Raw genomic sequence first — 24,489 nt, 5'->3', positions numbered from 1 at the left:
GTGGTCAAAAGTTTGCATACACTTGTAAAGAACATAATGTCATGGCTGTCTTGAGTTTCCAATACTTTCTACAACTCTTATTTTTTTGTGACAGAGTGATTGGAGCACATACTTGTTGGTTGCAAAAAACATTCATGAAGTTTTTATGAATTTATTATGGGTCTATTGAAATGTGAGCAAATCTGCTGGGTCAAAGTATACATACAGCAATGTTAATATTTGGTTACATGTCCCTTAGCAAGTTTCACTGCAATAAGGTGCTTTTGGTAGCCATCCACAAGCTTCTGCTTGAATTTTTGACCACTCCTCTTGACAAAATTGGTGCAGTTCAGCTAAATTTGTTGGCTTTCTGACATGGACTTTTTTCTTCAGCATTGTCCACTTTGTGAAGGCCATTCTAAAACCTCAATTCTAGCCTGATTTAGCCATTCCTTTACCACTTTTGACGTGTGTTTGAATCGAAATACATTTTGGTACCGGTACTAAGATATTAGTATCGGGACAACATTAGAAGTAGGGCTGGGAGATATATCGATATACTCGATATATCGCGGGTTTGTCTCTGTGTGATATAGAAAATGACTATATCGTGATATTTAAGTATACGTTCTCACGCAATTTCTTTTAGCTGCGGGCATTACACTGCATGCGTTTCCCACTCTTTCTTGTCTCTCCTTCTCACAGAGACTTAAAACAAGCGCACCTTCTTACACACGTCACGTGTGCAACGTCACACGCTCCCGCGGAGCAGACATGGTAACGTTAGCTGTGATGCTAACGGTGCTGTGCGGGTGGTAATACGAGAGAAAGAAAGTGCGAATCTGGTAACAAATGAAGGAAGAATTAATTCCCAAGGAAAACAGCACTGGGTCCATCGTTTGGCGGTGGTTTGGCTTCAAGCGGGAAGATGTTGAACATTTATGCGGCAAAAGCGTTGCTACAAAAAGTAGCACCTACTCCTAATGTAGCATCATTTGAAAAGTCACCCGCTAGAGAATGAAGAGTGCTTGAAACTCCGCATGTCAACATCTCCGTTCGGTGCCACACCCACAAAATGCCGAAGCAACCATTTCCAGATCAACACCGTATGAAAAAAATAGTCAACAACAGAAGGAGATAACGTCTGCAGGAACCTACCACATAGTGAAAGACATACACTATTTGATTCCTATTATGCAGCTCATTTTTATTTGACACTTATTGAAGGGGCAGCACGGTGGCAGAGGGGCTAGTGCATCTGCCTCACAATACGAAGGTCCTGAGTAGTCGTGAGTTCAATCCCGGCCTCGGGATCTTTCTGTGTGGAGTTTGCATGTTCTCCCCGTGACTGCGTGGGTTCCCTCCGGGTACTCCGGCTTCCTCCCACCTCCAAAGACATGCACCTGGGGATAGGTTGATTGGCAACACTAAATTGGCCCTAGTGTGTGAATGTGAGTGTGAATGTTGTCTGTCTATCTGTGTTAGCCCTGCGATGAGGTGGCGACTTGTCCAGGGTGTACCCCGCCTTCCGCCCGATTGTAGCTGAGATAGGCTCCAGCGCCCCCCGCGACCCCGAAGGGAATAAGCGGTAGAAAATGGATGGATGAAATATCTTGTGTGACATCATGCACAAAAGTGCACGTTATTTGTTTTAAACTATTGTAGTGGCATTCTGTACAAAAAGTGCACTTTAATTTAGTGTTGTTTTGATATGTCATCTTAGTGCCATCATGCACAAAAGTGCACTCATAGCTTGTTTTAAAATGTCTCTGACAATCTTGCACTTTCTGTTTTGGAAATGACATGAATGTTTGTGCCACTGCTTAATAACTGTTTAATAAATACACTTTTGGTAAATTGACTTAGTTGTGATTTCCCTCTCTGCATGAAAGTTTAAAATAAGCATATATTAATGCAGTATGAACAAGAATGTTTTAATGTAGACACAGAATCATCATACTACTGATTATATGCATCAAGTGTTCATTCAAGGCTAAGGCAAAATATCGAGATATATGTATCGTGTATCGTGACATGGCCTAAAAATATTGAGATATTAATAAAAGGCCATATCGCCCAGCCCTAACTAGAGGGTAACGATAAATATGGGAGTAAAATGTCAAAGTGTGTCGAGCCGACTTGAGCTCTGATGATCTCATTTTCATATTCAAAGTTCCGCTTCCTCGTTGCTTTCACCTGCGGCGCTCAGGTGAGCCGTCGCCTTTCATTCAAATGAGGTCGCGGTGAAAGTTGTCTTTGTATGCGTCGCCAACGTCGTGTGTGTGTGTGTGTGTGTGTGTGTGTGTGTGTGTGTGTGTGTGTGTGTGTGTGTGTGTGTGTGTGTGTGTGTGTGTGTGTGTGTGTGTGTGTGTGTGTGTGTGTGTGTGTGTGTGTGTGTGTGTGTGTGTGTGTGTGTGTGTGTGTGTGTGTGTGTGTGTGTGCTCCTCCAGGCGGCCGTGACCATCCAGGACAGCTGCCACGAGCTCCACAGGCTCCTCCTCGGAGGAGACGGCCGCACTTCGCCTCGCCGTCAAGGCCTGCAAGAACAGGAGAAACAGCGCCACCTGGAGAAGAGGAAGGAGGAGGCGGTCTCCACCCGGCGCCTACAGGAGCGCCTCCGGCAGGACCGCGAGCGCTGGGAGCGGGAGTGCCACGCCCGGGAGAGCCGGCTGGGGGAGAAGGAGAGCTGCGTGGGGGAGAGGGAGCGGCAGTGCCACCTGGAGGCGGAGAGGCTGAGGCGCGAGCGGGAGGAGCTGGACGATCAGCTGGAGGAGTACCGGCAGAACCTGGAGAGGCTCCGCGAGGGCCAGGGGAGCGTGGAAAAGGAGCGGGAGCGGCTGGAGAACCGCAGGAAGCTCCTCCAGACGTGGAGTCACATCCCTCACATGCTCATCCCTCTGGACGGCCAGCAGGTGACCAATCACGCCCTCGCTACTTTGTCCACCCAGGTTTAATGGAATGCTCCGGAACACAGCTCTTGATGTACGAGCTGTGGTAATGAGCGCCATTTGCCCTGGCGCACACGCTCGCCAATAAACATCTCCATGACGGATGGTAATTAAAGTGCAGCAAATAAAAGCCCCGCTGCAATAATTATAAGCCCGGCCCACGCAGAATAGGATATAACGCACTAACATGTGACGCTAGGCTAATGGTGCTACACGCAGTTTTTGTGCAGGCAGCTGTGACGCCTAAAAGCTCGCTTAACACTCAACACGCCCTCGTTTTCTGGCACACTGGCATCTATCTTTTTAAGCCTGACAGCGACATGCTGAGCTAGCAGGGCTAATGCTTCCGCCCCGAGGCAAAGGTCACAGGGTGTAATCTCTAGGCTGCCGTAAATGTCCGGAGAAGCGAAGGTTAACATCTCTGTTTAGAAGAAGGGTGTCCAGAGTGCGGCCCTGGGGCCATTTATGTCCCGGGGCTTATTTGTTAACGGCCCGCGGCACATTTAAAAAATTACAGAAATAAAAACATAAAAGTGGAATAAAAGAGCAAACAGGTGAAATGTAACAATAACAATTTTGCAATGTTGACTCTAATAACCCAACGAATCAAAATGAATGTTGTTTTGAATTATTGACATATTCAAGGCTCCAATTACTTCATGTCAAATATTCCAATTTGAAATATGTTTTTGGGGAAAATATTGCATATTTTGTTTGTCATAATTAACAAGATTTTCTATAACAAAAATGGCATAAAACAAACAAACAAACAAAACATAAAGACATTTTAAAAAATTGTAATTGACAGAGCTGAAGTTGATCTTGACATTTAGGCGTTAAAAGTAAAAAAAATAAAGATAATGTATGACTTAACACTTTTATGAGTGAAGCCCTTTTGGATCACCGAGAATTTTAGTGGGATTTTTTTCATTTTTAAACTGCCATTATTCAAAAATCAATAATGATTCAAAATTAATGTTAATATGAATTATTGACATATTCAAGGCTCCAATTACTTCATATCAAATATTCCAATTTGAAATATTTTTTGGGGGGAAATATTGCATATTTTGTGTTTGTCATAATTAACAAGATTTTCTGTAACAAAAATGGCATAAAACAAACATTAAAAAAATCACTTTTATGAGTGAAGCCCTTTTGTATCACCGAGAATTTTAGTGGGATTTTTTTTTTTTAAACTGACATTGTTCAAAAATTAATAATGATTCAGAATTAATGTGGTTGTGAATTATTGACCTATTCAAGGCTCAAATTACTTAATGTCAAATATTCCACTTTGAAATATTTTTTGGTGAAGATCTTGCATATTTTGTCATAATTAACAAGGTTTTCTATAACAAAAATGGCATAAAACAAACAAACAAAAAAACATAAAAAAATCATAAAAAACTTATAATTGACAGTTGAAGTTGATCTTGACATTTAGGCGTTAAAAGTAAAAAGGCTCAAGATAATGTATGACTTAACACTTTTATGAGTGAAGCCCTTCTGGATCACCGAGAATTTTAGTGGGATTTTTTTTTTTTCAAACTGCCATTGTTCAAAAATTAATAATGATTCAAAATTAATGTTGTTGTGAATTATTGACATATTCAGGCTCCAATTATTGTACTTCACATCAACTATTCCCCTTTGAACAATTTAGGGGGTGAAAATATTGCATATTTTGTCATAATTAACAAGGTTTTCCATAACAGAAATGGCATTAAAAAAATCATAAAACACTTAGAATTGAGAGAGCTGAAGTTGATCTTGAGATTTAGGCGTTAAAAGTAAAAAAATATTAAGATAATGTATGACTTAACACTTTTATGAGTAAAGCCCTTTTGGATCAAGGAGAATTTTAGTGGGATTATTTTTTTTTTAACTGCCATTGTTAAAAAATTAATAATGATTCAAAATTAATGTTGTTGTGAAATATTGACATATTCAAGGCTCCAATTACTTCATGTCAAATATTCCACTTTGAAATATTTTTTGGGGAAAATATTGCATATTTTGTGTTTGTCATAATTAACAAGGTTTTCTATAACAAAAATGGCATAAAACAAACAAAAACATAAAAAAATCATAAAAAACTTATAATTGACAGAGCTGAATTGGATCTTGAGATTTAGGCGTTAAAAGAATAGATTTTTTTTGGGATTTTTTTTTTTTTTTTAAAACTTCTATTGTTCAAAAATTAATAATGATTCAAAATTAATGTTGTTGTGAATTATTGACATATTCAGGCTCCAATTATTGTACTTCACATCAACTATTCCCCTTTGAACAATTTAGGGGGTGAAAATATTGCATATTTTGTCATAATTAACAAGGTTTTCCATAACAGAAATGGCATTAAAAAATCATAAAACACTTAAAATTGAGAGAGCTGAAGTTGATCTTGAGATTTAGGCGTTAAAAGTAAAAAAATATTAAGATAATGTATGACTTAACACTTTTATGAGTGAAGGCCTTTTAGATCAACGAGAACTTTAGTGGGATTTAATTTTTTTAACTGCCATTGTTAAAAAATTAATAATGATTCAAAATCAATGTTGTTGTGAAATATTGACATATTCAAGGCTCCAATTACGTCATGTCAAATATTCCACTTTGAAAAATGTTTTGGGGAAAATATTGCATATTTTGTGTTTGTCATAATTAACAAGGTTTTCTATAACAAAAATAGCACAAAACAAACAAACAAAAACATTTAAAAAAATCATAAAAAACTTATAATTGACAGAGCTGAATTGGATCTTGAGATTTAGGCGTTAAAAGAATAGATTTTTATTGGGATTTTTTTTTTTTAAACTGCCATTGTTCAAAAATTAATAATGATTCAAAATTAATGTTGTTGTGAATTATTGACATATTCAGGCTCCAATTATTGTACTTCACATCAACTATTCCCCTTTGAACAATTTCGGGGGTGAAAATTTTGCATATTTTGTCATAATTAACAAGGTTTTCCATAACAGAAATGGCATTAAAAAAATCATAAAACACTTTGAATTGAGAGAGCTGAAGTTGATTTTGAGATTTAAGCGTTAAAAGTAAAAAAAATATTAAGATAATGTATGACTTAACACTTTTATGAGTGAAGCCCTTTTGGATCACCGAGAATTTTAGTGGGATTTTTTTTTTTAACTGCCATTGTTAAAAAATTAATAATGATTCAAAATTAATGTTGTTGTGAAATATTGACATATTCAAGGCTCCAATTACTTCATGTCAAATATTCCACTTTGAAATATTTTTTGGGGAAAATATTGCATATCCCCACCTTCTGCCATCCTAGTCACGTCCGTTGTGTCCTTGGGCAAGACACTTCACCCTTACTCCTGATGGCTGCTGGTTAGCGCCTTGCATGGCAGCTCCCGCCATCAGTGTGTGAATGTGTGTGTGAATGTGGAAATTGTGTCAAAGCGCTTTGAGTACCTTGAAGGTAGAAAAGCGCTATACAAGTATAACCCATTTATCATTTATTTATATTTTGTGTTTGTCATAATTAAGGTTTTCTATAACAAAAATGGCATAAAACAAACAAAAAAACATTACAAACTCATTAAAAATATTATAATCGACAGAGCTGAAGTTGATCTTGAGATTTAGGCGTTAAAAGTAAAAAAAATTAAGATAATGCAGGGGTCACCAACCTTTTTGAAACCAAGAGCTACTTCTTGGGTACTGATTAATGCGAAGGGCTACCAGTTTGATACACACTTAAATAAATTGCCAGAAATAGCCAATTTGCTCAATTTACCTTTAACTCTGTTATTATTAATAATTAATGATATTTATCTTTGTGGAAACACTGATCATCTTAATGATTTCTCACAATAAATATATATAGAAACGGATAAATATCAATATGCAACACTTTATTTTTATATTTTCTCTAAGTGCACATTTTTCAAATTGAACATTTTCAAATGATCACTTCTAAGACAGTATTGTGAAATCACAATATCCCATTTTAACTAGCTAGCCACTAACATTTTTTAACAAATCATGAATTACTTTGCACCATGTTTGTACAAATAATAACTCATGTAAAATACAAAAGTAAACTCTCAAATTTTTAAATCATGTCACACTTTGAACTGGACACCAAATCTGTTATCTGTTTCTTTGTCAGTTAGTGGGAAGCCTGGCATTGCACACTGTTAACTAGTGTGTTGTACTCTGGTGTGTAACTTGACACTGCAACTCTGAGTGAGTCATGCAGATGTGCATCAGTGAGGCGTGTTCTGTGTTTGTTCTTGATGAAGTTCATGTCAGAAAAGGCTGATTCACAAAGATAAGATTTTTCCTCATTGTTTGCGGAACCTTCTTAATCTTTTGGACATATTTTCACAGCAATCTGGCCTTAAGCTTAATTATGATAAATGTAAAATGTTAAGGATCGGAAATCTAAAGGGAATGGAATGCAAAGTGCCTGTTTTGTGGACAGATGGACCAGTTAACATACTTGGTGTTGTTGTCCCAGAAAATCTGGAAGATCTAGGCTCAGTAAATTATGATAATCGACTAAGAAAGCTGGACAAAATTATGCAATTATGGAAAGGGAAATCCCTAACCTTGTATGGTAAAATGTCTATTGCCAACTCGTTAATTATTCCTCAATGTATTGGTTTTTGTCATTACCAGCTCCATCACAAAACTTTCTTAAGATTTATGAGCGGAGGGTCTTCGATTTTGTCTGGAACGGCAAACCAGAAAAGATTAAAAGAAAGGTTTTGTACAAAGAGTATGAATATGGGGGCCTTAAACTTCTCAACCTTGAAGCTATGTGTCTGTCTTTAAAAGCATCAATTGTTCCAAAGATGTATTTAAACATTGAGTGGTACACAAATGTCCTGTTGGACAAAAAACATGTACTGTATCAAAAGAAATTGTATCCTTTTTTACAAGTGATCCCCTCCCATTTTCCTTATGTAGACAGTCTGCTGGGAAACATGGCAGGGTTCATAAAGGAAACAATCCACTCATAGTGGTGTTTTCAATTTTATATGCCAGAAAAAAGAGACGATATTTTGCAGCAGATAATATGGATGAACTCTAATATTGTAATAGATGGAAAGCCTTTCTTTTGGAAAAATATGTTTGAAAGAGGAATCATTTTTGTCAATGATATTATCAATGAGAATGGTAAAATTATGAAGTATGATGAATTTAGAACTATGTATGGTGATGCTTGCTCAAGCTTTTCATTTTATCAACTAACTGGAGTAATTGGGAAAAGATGGAAACAAATAATTAATTATGGAACTACTAAATTATTAGTTTGTAAACCTCTAATAAGAAATTCTAGTTGGCAAAAAGGAACTAAAATAAATAGAAAAATATATAATTTTTATTTAATAAAGAAATCTTTGAAGGCTGCCTCATACAACGCATATGGAAAATGGGAGGACTTTTTTGACTGCCCGTTGCCATGGGATGCCATATTCAAACTAATCTATAAAACTACTATCGATGTGCAAAATTGTTATTTTCAAATTAAAATTATTTATAACTTCTTACCCACAAGGAAAATGTTAAAATTATGGAATATGACAGAGTCAGATGATTGCTGATTTTGTTGTCAGGAGCCTGAATCCACCCTGCATTTGTTTTGGTATTGTCATATTGTGTCTTTGTTTTGGGTGGAAGTTGAAAAAATGTGTTTAAGGATTGGTTTGTTTATGAAGCTTAATGTGGTTTCTGTTATTTTAGGAGAGTTCATTGACAATCATGATTTAGTCAATTTAATTATAGTACTCGGTAAAAGGTTTATTTTTAAGGCCAAAAACAGATATTCACTTAGTATTACTTTCTTTAAAACATTTATTCAGTATTTTCTAACTTTAGAAAGTTACATGGTTGAAAACGATAATGATGCCAAAAAACATTAAAAAAAAGATGAGAAGTCCTCAAAGGCTTATTTTGAAAGTATAATTATGTTTATAGATTATATGATATCTGTTGTTGTGTTCCCTAATTTGAGTGACCTGGACATAATCTGGACTGTACATAAATGTTTATTTTGAAAATGTAATTTTGTTTATAAATTATATGCAATCTGTTGTGTTCCCTAATTTTTTTCTGTGTACATGAATGAAGGTGTGTGTTGCTGAGTCCGACTTGGACATTATCTGGACTGGACCTGGTTTTAAAAACCCTTTAAACAAATCTAATTTCATTGACAACCTGGTCTGTTGAAGATAAGGCCCTTTTTTTAAAAATAAAATAAGATAAGATAAATAAATAAAAAACATTTTCTTGGATAAAAAAGAAAGTAAAACAATATAAAAATAATTACATAAAAAATAGTAATTAATGAAAATGTTAGTGGACCAGCAGCCTATACAATCATGTGTGCTTCAGGGACTGTGTCCCTTGCAGATGTGTTGTCTATGTTGTGGGAACCAGAATATTGGTAGCAGAAAGAAATAACCCCTTTTGTGTGAGTGGGTGTGGATGATTGTGCATGGGGGAGGTTGTTTGGGTTGATGCACTGATTGAAAGTGTATCTTGTGTTTTTTCTATGTAGATTTAATTTTTTTTAATTTAAATAAAATAAAAAAATGTTTTTTTTGTTTTTTTAATTTTTTTTTTTTTTTTTTAGAACAGGCCCGCGGGCGACTCATCTGGTCCTTACGGGCGACCTGGTGCCCGCGGGCACCGCGTTGGTGACCCCTGAGATAATGTATGACTTAACACTTTTATGAGTGAAGCCCTTTTGGATCACCGAGAATTGTAGTGGGATTTTTTTTTCTTAAACTGCCATTGTTCAAAAATTAATAATGATTCAAAATATTGTTGTTATGAATTATTGGACGTATTCAAGGCTCCAATTACTTCATGTCAAATATTGCAATTTGAAATATTTCTTGGTGAAAATATTGCATATTTTGTTTGTCATAATTAACAAGGTTTTCTATTACAAAAATGGCATCAAACAAACAAAAAAAACTTTAAAAATCATAATAAACTTATATTATTATTTTTTACAGTGTACAATTTGATGGATAGCTTAAGTTTTGAAATAATAAATCAAGCAGATATTTACTATCACTATTGTAACTTTAACTAAAAAAAAGTTTGAAATGTATGCCATTGGAATATTTGTTGCATTAATATATAATATTAAAGTTGAAAAGATGTGCAATTGCATGCAATTTTTTCTGTCAAAATGGAACAAACAAATACGTTTATTAAGAAAAAGTAAAGTACTTTATTTGACGCATACTATCTCAAGGCTTTCTTGGGCCACATGAAATGATCTGGCGGGCCAGATCTGGCCCCCGGGCCTTGAATTTGACACCTGTGATCGAGCGATTAAGGCGTTGAAAAGAAACAAACGTATATTTGATTTATTTATTTTTTTAAATGTGACTTTTTTACTGGTACCAAACTTGAGAGGAACCCCAAAGGTTTAAAAAAATCTGTATATTGTATTGGTTTTGGAAATGAAAAACATCAAAATGGCCCCCGCATGCTTTGATTTTTCAGTGGAAATAGTTTGGACGCACCTGATTTTGACCATTATGTGGCGAGAGGAAATAATTGTATTTATTGTTGCTATCATTTATCTTTTTTTTGGTCCCGCCCAGGACTCCTGCGGACACGCTGGAAACGGTTCGGTTTTCGTGAACGAGGCGGCGCTGGCCGGTGGCGTAGGGGGGGAAGGAGGCCTGGGGGGCCTGAACAACCGCTGCCGCAAAGGCAGCGACGCCAGCGCACACAACTGCCTCAACGCCTTGCTGGCCAGGTCCAACAGCAGACAGCCCGCCACGGACAAGACCACCACCAGCAGTAGTCCGGACTTGGACAGCCAGCAATGGAGGACGGGGCGGGGCTACCAAGCGGGGCTGGACACGCCTTCTGGTAAGACCGAATATTTACATATTTTACATGATGTGGATTTGACAGGTTTCAAGGATTACAAAAGGGTTGGAACTAGAGATGTCCGATAATGGCTTTTTTGCCGATATCCGATATTCCAATATTGTCCAACTCTTGATTACCGATTCCGATATCAACCGATACCGATATACACAGTCGTGGAATTAACACATTATTATGCCTAATTTTGTTGTGATGCCCCGCTGGATGCATTAAACAATGTAACATGGTTTTCCAAAATAAATCAACTCAAGTTATGGAAAAAAATGCCAACATGGCACTGCCATATTTATTATTGAAGTCACAAAGTGTATTATTTTTTTTAACATGCCTCAAAACAGCAGCTTGGAATTTGGGACATGCTTGGGGTAGGAGGTAGCGGGGGGGGGGTGTATATTGTAGCATCCCGGAAGAGTTAGTGCTGCAAGGGGTTCTGGGTATTTGTTCTGTTGTGTTTATGTTGTGTTACGGTGCGGATGTTCTCCCGAAATGTGTTTGTCATTGTTGTTTGGTGTGGGTTCACAGTGTGGCGCATATTTGTAACAGTGTTAAAGTTGTTTATACGGCTACCCTCAGTGTGACCTGTATGGCTGTTGACCAAGTATGCCCCGCCTTGTGTGTGAAAAGCCGTAGGTATTATGTGACTGGGCCGGCACGCAAAGGAAGTGCCTTTAAGGTTTATTGGCGCTCTGTACTTCTCCCTACGTCCGTGTACACAGCGGCGTTTTAAAAAGTCATACATTTTACTTTTTGAAACAGATACTGATCATTTCCGATATTACATTTTAAAGCATTTATCGGCCGATAATATCGGCAGTCCGATATTATCCGACATCCCTAATAATTATTATATTAAATATTTTCAAAATAAGAGCTGAAAAACTGTTTAGGACCTACTAAATACATCATTAATATCATTAGAACCCTCTAAACATAACAGTCCTATGATCACCTTTACTTGTGTTCTACTGTAGGTTACAGTAAGTGTCATTGCAACACAGAAGTATTTCCACGTACTAGTGTACGTGGAAATACTTCATCACATCCTGGGAAATTCCTGAGTTAAAGCTGGGCTTTGATGACTTCGTCAACTTCACCGTCGCAGCTGCGATCATTAGCTGCGTTGTTAGTCGGGCTGCAAATTTGTCGCCGACAATAGCTGTGACGTCATCACACGTTTTTTCCGGGCGGAATTGGGTCTCTCACAGAAACAACGCCGGTGGGAACATTTCCTCTTAGTCTTGTTTAAAACATGAATACCTTGCTCATTTTTGCAAAGCGGACCTTGTTTTTCTGGCAGTACATCTGTGATACGCCAGCAATTTAATGGTGTCGGACGTCTCAACCTCTGTAAGAGTGTTAGCTTATGCCGTGCTAGCTAGCTAACAAGAGTAGCAAGTACGTTTTAAAGCAGCGTCAATTTGCAATGCCAAAATAAAAGGCACTTTATCTATATATATATATATATATATATATTTATATATATATATTTATATGTATATTTATATGTCTATATATTAGGGTTGTAAGGTATAGCAGTATTAGTATAGTACTGCGATACTAATGAATCATATTCAGTACTATACCGCCTGTAAACATCCACTGTAATGATACCAAGTACAGAAGCGTATCTAGTCGATACTACTATGATCACATCGATATTTTTTGGCATCACATCTTTTTTCGTTTTTTTTTACATTTATATTATGTTTATAAACTCAGGAAATATAGCCCTGGACACATGAGGACTTTGAATCTGACCAATGTATGATTTTGTAACTACTTGGTATCGGATTGATACCCAAATTTGTGGTATCATCCAAAACTAATGTAAAGCATCCAAACAACAGAAGAATAAGTGATTGTTACATTTTAACAGAAGTGTAGATAGAACATGTTGAAAGAGAAAGTAAGCAGATATTAACAGTAAATGAACAAGTAGATTAATAATCCATTTTCTACCACTTGTCCTTAATAATTTTGACAAAATAATAGAAAGGAAAATGACACAATATGTTACTGCATATGTCAGCAGACTACAAACCCCGTTTCCATATGAGTTGAGAAATTGTGTTGGATGTAAATATAAACGGAATACAATCATTTGCAAATCCTTTTCAACCCATATTCAGTTGAATGCACTACAAAGACAACATATTTGATGTTCAAACTCATAAACTTTATTTTTTTTTTGCAAATAATAATTAACTTAGAATTTCATGGCTGCAACACGTGCCAAAGTAGTTGGGAAAGGGCATGTTCACCACTGTGTTACATGGCCTTTCCTTTTAACAACACTCAGTAAACGTTTGGGAACTGAGGAGACACATTTTTTAAGCTTCTCAGGTGGAATTCTTTCCCATTCTTGCTTGATGTACAGCTTAAGTTGTTCAACAGTCCGGGGGTCTCCGTTGTGGTATTTTAGGCTTCATAATGCGCCACACATTTTCAACGAGAGACAGGTCTGGACTACAGGCAGGCCAGTCTAGTACCCGCACTCTTTTACTATGAAGCCACGCTGATGTAACACGTGGCTTGGCATTGTCTTGCTGAAATAAGCAGGGGCGTCCATGGTAACGTTGCTTGGATGGCAACCTATTTTGCTCCAAAACCTGTATGTACCTTTCAGCATTAATGGTGCCTTCACAGATGTGTAAGTTACCCATGTCTTGGGCACTAATACACCCCCATACCATCACAGATGCTGGCTTTTCAACTTTGCGCCTATAACAATCCGGATGGTTCTTTTCCTCTTTGGTCCGGAGGACACGACGTCCACAGTTTCCAAAACAATTTGAAATGTGGACTCGTCTGACCACAGAACACTTTTTCACTTTGTATCAGTCCATCTTAGATGAGCTCAGGCCCAGCGAAGCCGACGGCGTTTCTGGGTGTTGTTGATAAACAGTTTTCGCCTTGCATAGGAGAGTTTTAACTTGCACTTACAGACGTAGCGACCAACTGTAGTTACTGACAGTGGGTTTCTGAAGTGTTCCTGAACCCATGTGGTGATATCCTTTACACACTGATGTCGCTTGTTGATGCAGTACAGCCTGAGGGATCAAAGGTCACGGGCTTAGCTGCTTACGTGCAGTGATTTCTCCAGATTCTCTGAACCCTTTGATGATATTACGGAGCGTAGATGGTGAAATCCCTAAATTCCTTGCAATAGCTGGTTGAGAAAGGTTTTTCTTAAACTGTTCAACAATTTGCTCACGCATTTGTTGACAAAGTGGTAACCCTCGCCCCATCTTTGTTTGTGAATGACTGAGCATTTCATGGAATCTACTTTTATACCCAATCATGGCACCCACCTGTTCCCAATTTGCCTGTTCACCTGTGGGATGTTCCAAATAAGTGTTTGATGAGCATTCCTCAACTTTATCAGTCTTTATTGCCACCTTTCCCAACTTCTTTGTCACGTGTTGCTGGCATCAAATTCTAAAGTTAATGATTATTTGCACAAAAAAAAAAGTTTATCAGTTTGAACATCAAATATGTTGTCTTTGTAGCATATTCAACTGAATATGGGGTGAAAATTATTTGCAAATCATTGTATTCCGTTTATATTTACATCTAACACAATTTCCCAACTCATATGGAAACGGGGTTTGTAATTAGGAGCCTTTGTTTGTTTACTTACTAATAAAAGTCAAGTTGTCTTTGTATGTTCACTATTTTAATTAAGGACAAACTTGCAATAAGAAACATATGTTTAATGTACCGTAAGATTTTTTGTTAAAATAAAGCCAATAATGCCATTTTTGTGGTCCCCTTTATTTAGAAAAGTACCGAAAAGTATCGAAATACATTTTGGTACCGGTACCAAAATATTGTACATATGTTAAAAAATGTTTATATATATATATATATTTATATACATATGCTAAAAACAATATTCATCTTAACATTATTTACAATATTTGAAGCGCGCTTTGGCGAGGGACAATTAACTGTCCTTTAATTAAAGACGTGTTTTCTTTCCTGTTGGTTTACTGCCTTCAATGGTGTGATGTTCCAAAGCTACCGGTCAATTATTGTCTTTACCACAAAGGAGAAACTGTGAGAAGGTAAACACAGCAGCTGCCTCATACTGTATGCGCACACACACACACACACACACACACACACACACATGCATACACACATGCATACACGTTTTTTCAAGGCTGAGACCTCGACTGTCCTTCCCCTCAGTTAATCAGTGTCACCCGACAAAAAGGTGCCGCCGCTTATCTCACCCGCTGTCCTCGCGACTTGCCTCTACTCCTGCCGAAAGGTAATGACAATCAATGGCCGCCAATGGGGGGGGGAGCAGATATCAGCATGTTCAGCAATTCACAAATTTAAACAACAACAAACTACGCCTGGCTGGGGTCAGAAAAAAAAGGTCATTAGTCAACATATAAATCTATTTTGACGCAGCTTTAGTAAAAGGCATTTTTAATTTCGATTTTTACCTACTGCAGGGGTCGGCAACCCAAAATGTTGAAAAAGCCATATTGGACCCAAAAATAAATAAAAATCTGTCTGTTACCATTATTCCTACATTGTTGATACAAATGATTGTTACAGTGTAATAATTATTGTTACCTGTGGTAATTCCACTATGATACAACATTTGTATTATAATCCTTGAACAAAGTAAGAGTGAAACTCATGTGAATAATCACTGAATGGAGAACTGGGGGTGGGATTAAATTTGTTATCTTCTTCCTACTCCCTTTCAGGCAAAACTGGACAATCATGCATTACATACTATACATTACCTTTTGCACTATATTCATTTATATTATTATGTGTTGTCAACTTTGTACTTTTTTTTATGTCATTGCCTGAAATAAATGAATAAATGAAATGAATGGAGCCGCAAAAAATTAAAAGCCTTGTAAGTGTTATAATGAAGACTACACATTATGTAAGTGTCTATAATAGTTATAATAGCCTACTATCAAATTGGAAATCATTAGTAAAATGGAAGCCTCTCAAGAGGGTGAGATAACTCCTGGAAATGACTGGCTTAGAATTACCAAAGGTATAGATGTGTGTTTCCAAGTTTAAGGAAACGGCAGGCTGTCTTCTTCTAATGGATTTATTACAATATTTGCAAGTTGTGTAACGTTTGCTGTGGTCCGGAACAACATGGCGCACAAACAACTATCAGAAATGCAGCCAATATTGTTTTACTTTATTTACACACCATAATAATACTTGTATGTTTAATAGGGGTGTGGGGAAAAAATCTATTCAAATTCAAATCGCGATTCTCACGTTGTGCGATTCAGAATTGATTCTCATTTTTTAAAAATCGATTATTTTTTTAAAAACTTTTTTTTTAAATTTTTTTTTTTTTTTTAATTTAATTTTTTTTTTTAATTAATCAATCCAACAAAACAATACACAGCAATACCATAACAATGCAATTCAATTCCAAAACCAAACCCGACCCAGTAACACTCCGAACTGCAATAAACAGAGCAATTGAGAGGAGACACAAACACGACACAGAACAAGCCAAAAGTAGTGAAACAAAAATGTATATTATCAACAACAGTATCAATATTAGTTACAATTTAAACATAGCAGTGATTAAAAATCCCTCATTGACATTATCATTAGACATTTATAAAAAAAAAAAAAGAAAAAAAAAGAACAATAGTGTCACAGTGGCTTACACTTGCATCGCATCTCATAAGCTTGACAACACACTGTGTCCAATATTTTCACAAAGATAAAATAAGTCATATTTTTGGTTCATTTAATAGTTCAAACAAATTTACATTATTGCAATCAGTTGATAAAACATTGTCCTTTACAATTATAAAAGCTTTTTACAACAATCTACTACTCTGCTTGCATGTCAGCAGACTGGGGTAGATCCTGCTGAAATCCTATGTATTGAATGAATAGAGAATCCTTTCGAATCGGGAAAATATCGTTTTTGAATCGAGAATCGCGTTGAATCGAAAAAAATCGATTTTGAATCGAATCGTGACCCCAAGAATCAATATTGAATCGAATCGTGGGACACCCAAAGATTCGCAGCCCTAATGTTTAATGCACCGACAATCCATCAAACGTTGCGGCTTCATGGCTTACCAAAGTTGTACTAAAACATTTTGATAGATTTTTGAGCGCTGTGTGTAATGTTCTATATTTTCAATGGAACATATAAAATGTTGGTGTTGTTTACTTGAGTCATTTTGCCATCATATTGCAGTGTACACGTATCTCTTATGTTTGAATGCCATCTACTGGTCACACTTATCATTACACCATGTACCAAATAAAATTGCTTCGAGGTCGGTAATCAAAACCAGAATTATTCCGTACATTAGGCGCACCGGGTTATAAGGCACAATGTCGAGTTTTGAGAGGGGGAAAAATAATTTTAAGTGCGCCTTATCGTCCGGAAGTTTGCCATAGACAGGCTACTAGTAGCATTAGTGATTTTACGTCGCGATTTCAACACCTCTAAATTTGGTCATGAAAACTGCAACTGAGATGAATGTCACAATGCAACAGCTGTTTGTGTAATAAACACAATACTTACTGTCAGGTTCAAACATCGATGACATCTATTAAACAAGACAAGAAGCAAGGAAATAAACAGAGACAGAATTCAATTTGGCTCAATTGACAAACATGTCGACCTGTAACCTCTTGCCGTGTCACCCACGCTCTGACGAAAAAAGGTTCACGTCTCCTCTTGTATTTGGATAGTCCCTGTTTACACAACAACAGCTGTTCCTAAAGGAATGGGGGGGGGGAAACAGCCATTGTTTTCGGTCACATTAACGCAAAAGAAAAAGATGCCTCGGGCTTGGGCTGGTCCTGGATCGAGCTTGGGCAAGTCTTGGATCCCAATAGATAACCCCTCCCGTCTCCTCCCATCGTACACACAGCGGAATTTTCCAAGCCTTTGGCTTGGTGCAACAAAGACAGCTTTCATCTGTTCACTGGGAACTCAAAGAACGGAAAGTTTTGTGATAATTTACATACAATTTTGCTGACACTTACAGTACGCAAACTTTGTAGGGCGCAAAATAACACATTCAGCTTCAATGAAAACGCCACTTCCTAGTTAGACAACATAGCCGACACAGTACTGCATTGCAAATGACACTCAAATGGTATTAAAAAAAACAAAAACAAGATAAAACAACTGGACAGCACAGTTATCTTAATCCGTTCATTTTTAAATGTTACATTACAAAATACAATTGTATTATCTATTAAAATTCATTAACACACACAAAAGTGCCCAAAAAAACGGGAATTGGTACTGTATCTGTTCAAATGTGAACGATGCCCATCCCTGGCACGGTTTGGAGAGTGACCGTGCCAGCATCCTGAGGGTTCCTGGTTCGATCCCCCACCTTCTACCAACCCGGTCACGTCCGTTGTGTCCTTGAGCAAGACACTTCACCCTTGCTCCTGATGGGTCGTGGTTAGGGGCCTTGCATGGCAGCTCCCGCCATCAGTGTGTGAATGGGTGAATGTGGAAATAGTGTCAAAGCGCTTTGAGTTCTTTTAAAGGTAGAAAAGCGCTATACAAGTATAACCCATTTACCATTTACCTGACAAAATGCTAATGCTACAAACAGCATGAGAGGTGTCCAGGCCGGTTGCTACAGCGATGACCGAGATGCCCTTCATTCGAAGCCAGGAGCTACAACGTCGTGCCTTACTGTGCCTTTAAACGGCACCTGGGTGTCTTCTAGAGTTTGAGTGAATGTCGTCATCTGCCGCACGCCAGCGTCTCCTCTTTAACGTCGCGGACGGAGGCTCCTCCAACACACTCTTAATGTCATTAATCAAACACACACTCTCTCCTTCAGGGAACACAATCAGGCAATTTATAGTTCATGCCATCTGTTACCATGACAGCGCACCTGGCCCACTGCGAGGGACTCACGCACGCGCACACACACACACACACACACACACACACACACACACACACACACACACACACTCTCCCAGACACATGCCCACCTCTAAAAGTCCTCTTTATTTAAGAAAAACACTGTTATTGATCCTCAGGAGGGATTAAGAGAGCAGCTGGAAACACAGCAAAGAGGTTTGCTGACTCAAAGCCCAAATCCTTAAATCATCCCCACATATTGTGGGCGGAATTTTCCAGGTTTTCATCCATATGTGAGCCCAGTAAATAAATTGCAGATTTTATAGTGCGTAATATCTATAGCTAGGACTAAATCAAACATGTAGTAGTGTATGAATATATTTAAACTGGGTTTAAGGCCATTGCTAGTAACAGACGTGCAACACAATCCTCCTCATGTAGTGAATTACATAAGATAACCAAAATATTAACCCCACAGCAAACGACTATAACAACAATAAAAAGCAGTTTTTAGTTAATGCCGCCTTTTATTTGGCAAGCAACATAATGTATTTGCCGGCTTTACTGTATTATGATTGTTAGGTACGTGAATCTCACAACACATCAATCTGATTCCAATTCTTGGGGTGACAGTTCCATTCAGAATCGATTCTACCAACCCCAAAACCAGTGAAGTTGGCACGTTGTGTAATTTGTAAATAAAAACAGAATACAATGATTTGCAAATCCTTTTCAACTTATATTCAATTGAATAGACTGCAAAGACAAGATATTTAATGTTCAAACTGAGAAACTTAAATAATCACTAACTTGGAATTTAATGGCAGCAACACATTGCAAAAAAGTTTTTTTTTACCACTGTGTTACATGGCCTTTCCTTTTAACAACACTCAGTAAACCTTTGGGAACTGAGGAGACCAATTTTTGAAGCTTTTCAGGTGGAATTCTTTCCCATTCTTGCTTGATGTACAGCTTAAGTTGTTCAACAGTCCGGGGTCTCTGTTGTGGTATTTTAGGCTTCATATTGCGCCACACATTTTCAATGGGAGACAGGTCTGGACTACAGGCAGGCCGGTCTAGTACCCGCACTCTTTTACTATGAAGCCACGCTGTTGTAACACGTGGCTTGGCATTGTTGTCTTGCTGAAATAAGCAGGGGCGTCCATGATAACGTTGCTTGCATGGCAACATATGTTGCTCCAAAACCCGTATGCACCTTTCAGCATTGATGGTGCCTTCACAGATGTGTAAGTTACCCATATCTTGGGCACTAATACACCCCCATACCATCACAGATGCTGGCTTTTACACTTTGCGCCTATAACAATCCGGATGGTTCTTTTCCACTTTGTTCCGGAGGACACGACGTCCACAGTTTCCAAAAACAATTTCAAATGTGGACTCGGCAGACCATAGAGCACTTTTCCACTTTGCATCACTCCATCTTAGATGTGCTCGGGCCCAGCGAAGCCGGCGGCGTTTCTGGGTGTTGTTGATAAATGTATTTCGCTTTGCGTAGTAGAGTTTTAAGTTGCACTTACAGATGTAGCGACAAACTGTAGTTACTGACAGTGGTTTTCTGAAGTGTTCCTGAGCCCATGTGGTGATATCCTTTACACAGTGATGTCGCTTTTTGACGCAGTACTGCCTGAGGGATCGAAGGTCTGTAATATCATCGCTTACGTGCAGTGATTTCTGCAGATTCTCAGAGCCTTTTGATATTACTGTCAAACTTGGTTTTTCGATAACTTTGATTTAAAACAGTAATAGTAACTGTTGTTAATTTTACAGCAGTTATCATTATTACCGTTACATCCTTAGTATAGTAATACATAATATTATACACCATGAAGGGTTAACACAATAGACTAGAAGAAACACTAACCGATTGGAATGACCCGTGTTAGTTGTACACCGCCTCTCCGTTGTTTGTATTTAATGTATACGTTAAAGTCCTAAAATAGTTTTACGTGTATCTTAGCAAACATCCGTCCGTCAGTTACAGACGTGGGAGGTGTAGGTTTGATCGTTTGGTTTTTCTCCGGCGAATAAGCTAACCCAGCATGATGTTGCAGTTGACATGTGAGTGTGGTGTTAGCATGTAGCTAACATAGCTATGCTGGTGTTGCTTGTCAGGTTCAAACACTGATGACATCTATTAAACAAGACAAGAAGCAAAGAATTAAACAGAGACAGAATTAAATTTGACTCAATTGAGGAGAAAACGTCTGGGCTGTACTTTTGTACAGTCTCCAGCACGCTCTGGCGAAAGATAGTACGCTTCCTCTTTTATTTGGACTTTCCCTGATTACATGGCAACAGCTGTCTCTAAGGGACGTGGGTCGTAAACAGCTATCGCCTTTGGTTACAGAACAGTTCAAAGAAAAGGTCTTAAAATAGTTCACAGAAAAGGTCGTAAAACAGTTCACAGAAAAGGTCGCCTTGAGGGGAGTCGGGCCCTGCTTCCTCTCTGCATTGTTGTTCTTGGGTCACGACCATATCTTTCTGTTGATTACAATACATGAAAGAAACAGAACACCTTCGTGTTGCTTCCCATCCTACACAGTGGAGTTTTACAAGCTTTTGTCTTCTCGCCGGGAACACAAAGTTTTGTGATAACTTAGATACAATTATTCTGACAGCTAACAGAATGAGTTAATGTCACATTTTTTATGTGACAGATGGCATCTACAGTTACGGTGTTAATGTAAAAAAAAGTGGATAAAGTAAAGGCACTCTTCATTTGCGTTAAAGCTACAGACGCACATTGCTAAACGCATTTTAAAACCATCTCAATTCAAGGCTAGCACACGTCCAAGACCCTATTGAGGTACTTCTTGTATTTATTTGAGATTGTTGACAAATAGAACATTTAAATGACATGGAACGATGATAAACATAGGTTATCATTGACGAATAAGCTAACTTAGCACAATGTTGCAGTTGAAATGTGAGTGTGGTGTTAGCATGTAGCTAACATAGCTATGCTAGTGTTGCTAACATTTGTGCCCCGCTCCTTAAAACCTCTTAAGGCCCAAGCTGTTTGTTTACATGCCTTTTTTTATTTCTCTTTGCTATTTGGGCTTATTGGACCCTAATTAGAATACAAACTAAGAATCATCTTTTGATATGATGTACTTAGTCCATAAGTACACACACGTGTACTTCATGTTTAGTGACATGCTAATTCTTATTTTTACACTTTTTTTTTTTTTTTCCAAATTCCATTGTATGTTATACTATTCTAACACCACCAGATGGCAGTATAAGTGTCCACATAAGTGGCCATAAGACCCCAATTCAGTAGTGTACACAATTTTGGAAATAAGAGCTAAAAAAGTGCTGTCCACGCATGTGGCCAACTTAGCCTTTAGAGCAGACCTGGGCAAATTAAGGCCCGTTAAGCTTTTCAATCTGGCCCGCCGAGTATTCCCAAATAATTTTTTTATATCTTTAAGATGGAAAGTGTAGCTGCCATTATGATGTGCAGTGTTGTTTTCTAATGACCGTAGGTATTGAACTATACAAAGTATTTCTATGGTTGGAATCTGTGCTTTTGCATGATATTTTAGTGACTAGTGTTGTCCTGATACCAATATTATTTCGATACTTTTCGGTACTTTTCTAAATAAAGGGGACCAGAAAAAATTGCATTATTGGCTTTATTTTAACAAAAAATCTTTGGGTGCGGCGGACCGGTACTTTTCAGAGGCGGTATGGTAGCGAATATGATTTATTAGTATCGCGGTACTATACTAATACCCGAATACCGTACAACCCTACTAGTTACTATGGTAATCTACGTCACAGCAGGTCAGACGGGGCACCAAGCAGTGTGAGTGTGGCTTGATTGTAAAATATGTCGATTGAGAGGGGGTGTGACGTTCATATGTTCTCAATATTCAGGGTTTTATCGTTCATAGAAACATTTAATATTCCATTCCGTTTTCAAGGCGGTCTGTCATAACATTTTTAGCATTCAATCAGACTTTATTGGGAGGTTTTGTATTAGTTTTCCTAAAAAATAGATATACCAGCCCCCAGACACATTTTTATTCTCTAAATTTGGCCCCCCGAGTCAAAATAATTGCCCAGGCCTGCTTTACAGGTTTAATGTCACTTTGTTGTATGTGACAGATGACATCTGCAGTTACAGTGTTAATGTAAAAAAGTGGGTAAAGTAAAGTTAAAGCTACATTGCGAAACCATCTAAATTCCAGCATCACGACCCCATCGAGGCATTTGAGATTGTTGACAAATAGAACGATGATAAACGTATGTTATGTGAGCTATAATTCCTCGTAATAAGACAATGCCGTACAGGAAGTCATGTGTCGAGCAAGCTGTGAGGGATGGTTTGCGACTATTTTGGTCTGCCAAGGTGCGGCGGCGTCGAGGTCAAAGGGCGCCTCGATGAGCGTGTCGCCGTGACAAATGAAGGCACACTCGGCCTGTCACTTTAATGGCGTCATCACTCTCAAGCCCACGTGACAGCGAGACCACTTTGCAGGAGAAAAATCCCAGCTGGGGGTAATGACAGGTGAACTTTGACCCCCGCTACAACAATGCCGTCCTTCTAACGTTACTATTATTCCGATTGTAATTGTTATTATGATTATTATGATCAAATGTGGTTGTTTCATCCTTCTGGACTGAGCTGAATGTTGTCTCTCTCAGATGGCAGCTGCCCCTCCCGCCCTTCCGACTCGCAACTGGACCTCAGCCACCTGGTTTCCATGGAGACGGACAGCAGAGACGAGGACGTCCCGGAGGAGAGCATCGTGTACCTCTGAAACGAGGACCATCATGGACCTTTCACAAAGTATTTATTGGTGTTTTATTGTTTTAAGGCCCTGCAGACTGTTTTATATTCAAGGCGTGTCTTTAAAAGTGTGTCTTTGTGTGAGCTATAGTAGGTTCCTGCAGGCTCTTTGCGCTCCCCCTGCTAGTCAGCGCCCGTTTATGGGGTGCCGAATGGAAACATTCAGTCACACTTTTCTAGCAGATATTTTGAACATTCAGCTCACTTTTCTCACATTTCAGCTTTAACATTTAAAATGATATTTAACATTTAAATTCAACATGTAGATTTAGATTAAACATTTAGCTTTTACATTTAGATTTAGATTACACATTTAGCTTTAACGTTTCTATTTAGATTAAACATTCAGCTTTAACATTTAGATTTAAAATTTAACATTTAGGTTTAACATTGAGATTCAGGTTAAACATTTGGCTTTAACTTAGATTTAGATTAAACATTTGGCTTTAATATTTAGATTGAGATTAAACATTTGGCTTTAACATTTAGATTTAGATTAAACATTCAGCTTTAACATTTAGATTTTAAATTTTACATTTAGGTTTAATATTGACATTCAGGTTAAACATTTGGCTTTAACTTTTAGATTTAGATTAAACATTTGGCTTTAATATTTAGTTAGGTTTAACGTTTAAAATGTAGCTTTAACGTTTAGATGTTTATTCAACATTTGTATTTAATGGCAAGATTTAACATTCAGCTTTAACTTTTAGATTAAACATTCAGGTTCAAATGCAGCATTTATGTTTAACTTTTAGATTGAACATTTCGATTGAACATTTAGGTTTAACATTTAGATTTAGATTTGGATTTAGTTTCAACATTTAGGTTCAACATGTTGCTTTAGATTAAACATTTAGCTTTTACATTTAGATTTAGATTACACAATTAGCTTTAACGTTTAGATTTAGATTAAACATTCAGCTTCAACATTTAGATTTAAAATTTAACATGTAGGTTTAACATGGAGATTC

The 24,489-nt window shown here is 37.6% G+C and overlaps 1 protein-coding gene across 7 annotated transcripts in view; it reads left to right on the top strand.

Annotated features, from left to right (window-relative positions):
* Positions 1-24,259, top strand: part of arhgef28a (Rho guanine nucleotide exchange factor (GEF) 28a) — a 108,676-nt gene extending 84,417 nt beyond the window's left edge. For all 7 annotated transcript variants that reach the window (XM_062056966.1, XM_062056964.1, XM_062056965.1 and 4 more), the window contains 3 exons: positions 2,430-2,891; positions 10,535-10,808; positions 23,371-24,259. In XM_062056966.1, the coding sequence (XP_061912950.1) occupies positions 2,430-2,891; positions 10,535-10,808; positions 23,371-23,486 (852 nt within the window). In that variant the 3' untranslated portion in view covers positions 23,487-24,259. The remainder of the gene's footprint in view (positions 1-2,429; positions 2,892-10,534; positions 10,809-23,370) is intronic.
* The last annotated feature ends 230 nt before the right edge of the window (positions 24,260-24,489 follow it).

The sequence above is a fragment of the Entelurus aequoreus genome, linkage group LG08 (assembly GCF_033978785.1).
Source record: "Entelurus aequoreus isolate RoL-2023_Sb linkage group LG08, RoL_Eaeq_v1.1, whole genome shotgun sequence".
Classification (NCBI taxonomy): domain Eukaryota; kingdom Metazoa; phylum Chordata; class Actinopteri; order Syngnathiformes; family Syngnathidae; genus Entelurus; species Entelurus aequoreus.
Note: the sequence above shows the minus strand (reverse complement) of the source record. Positions and strands in the feature narration are given on the sequence as shown.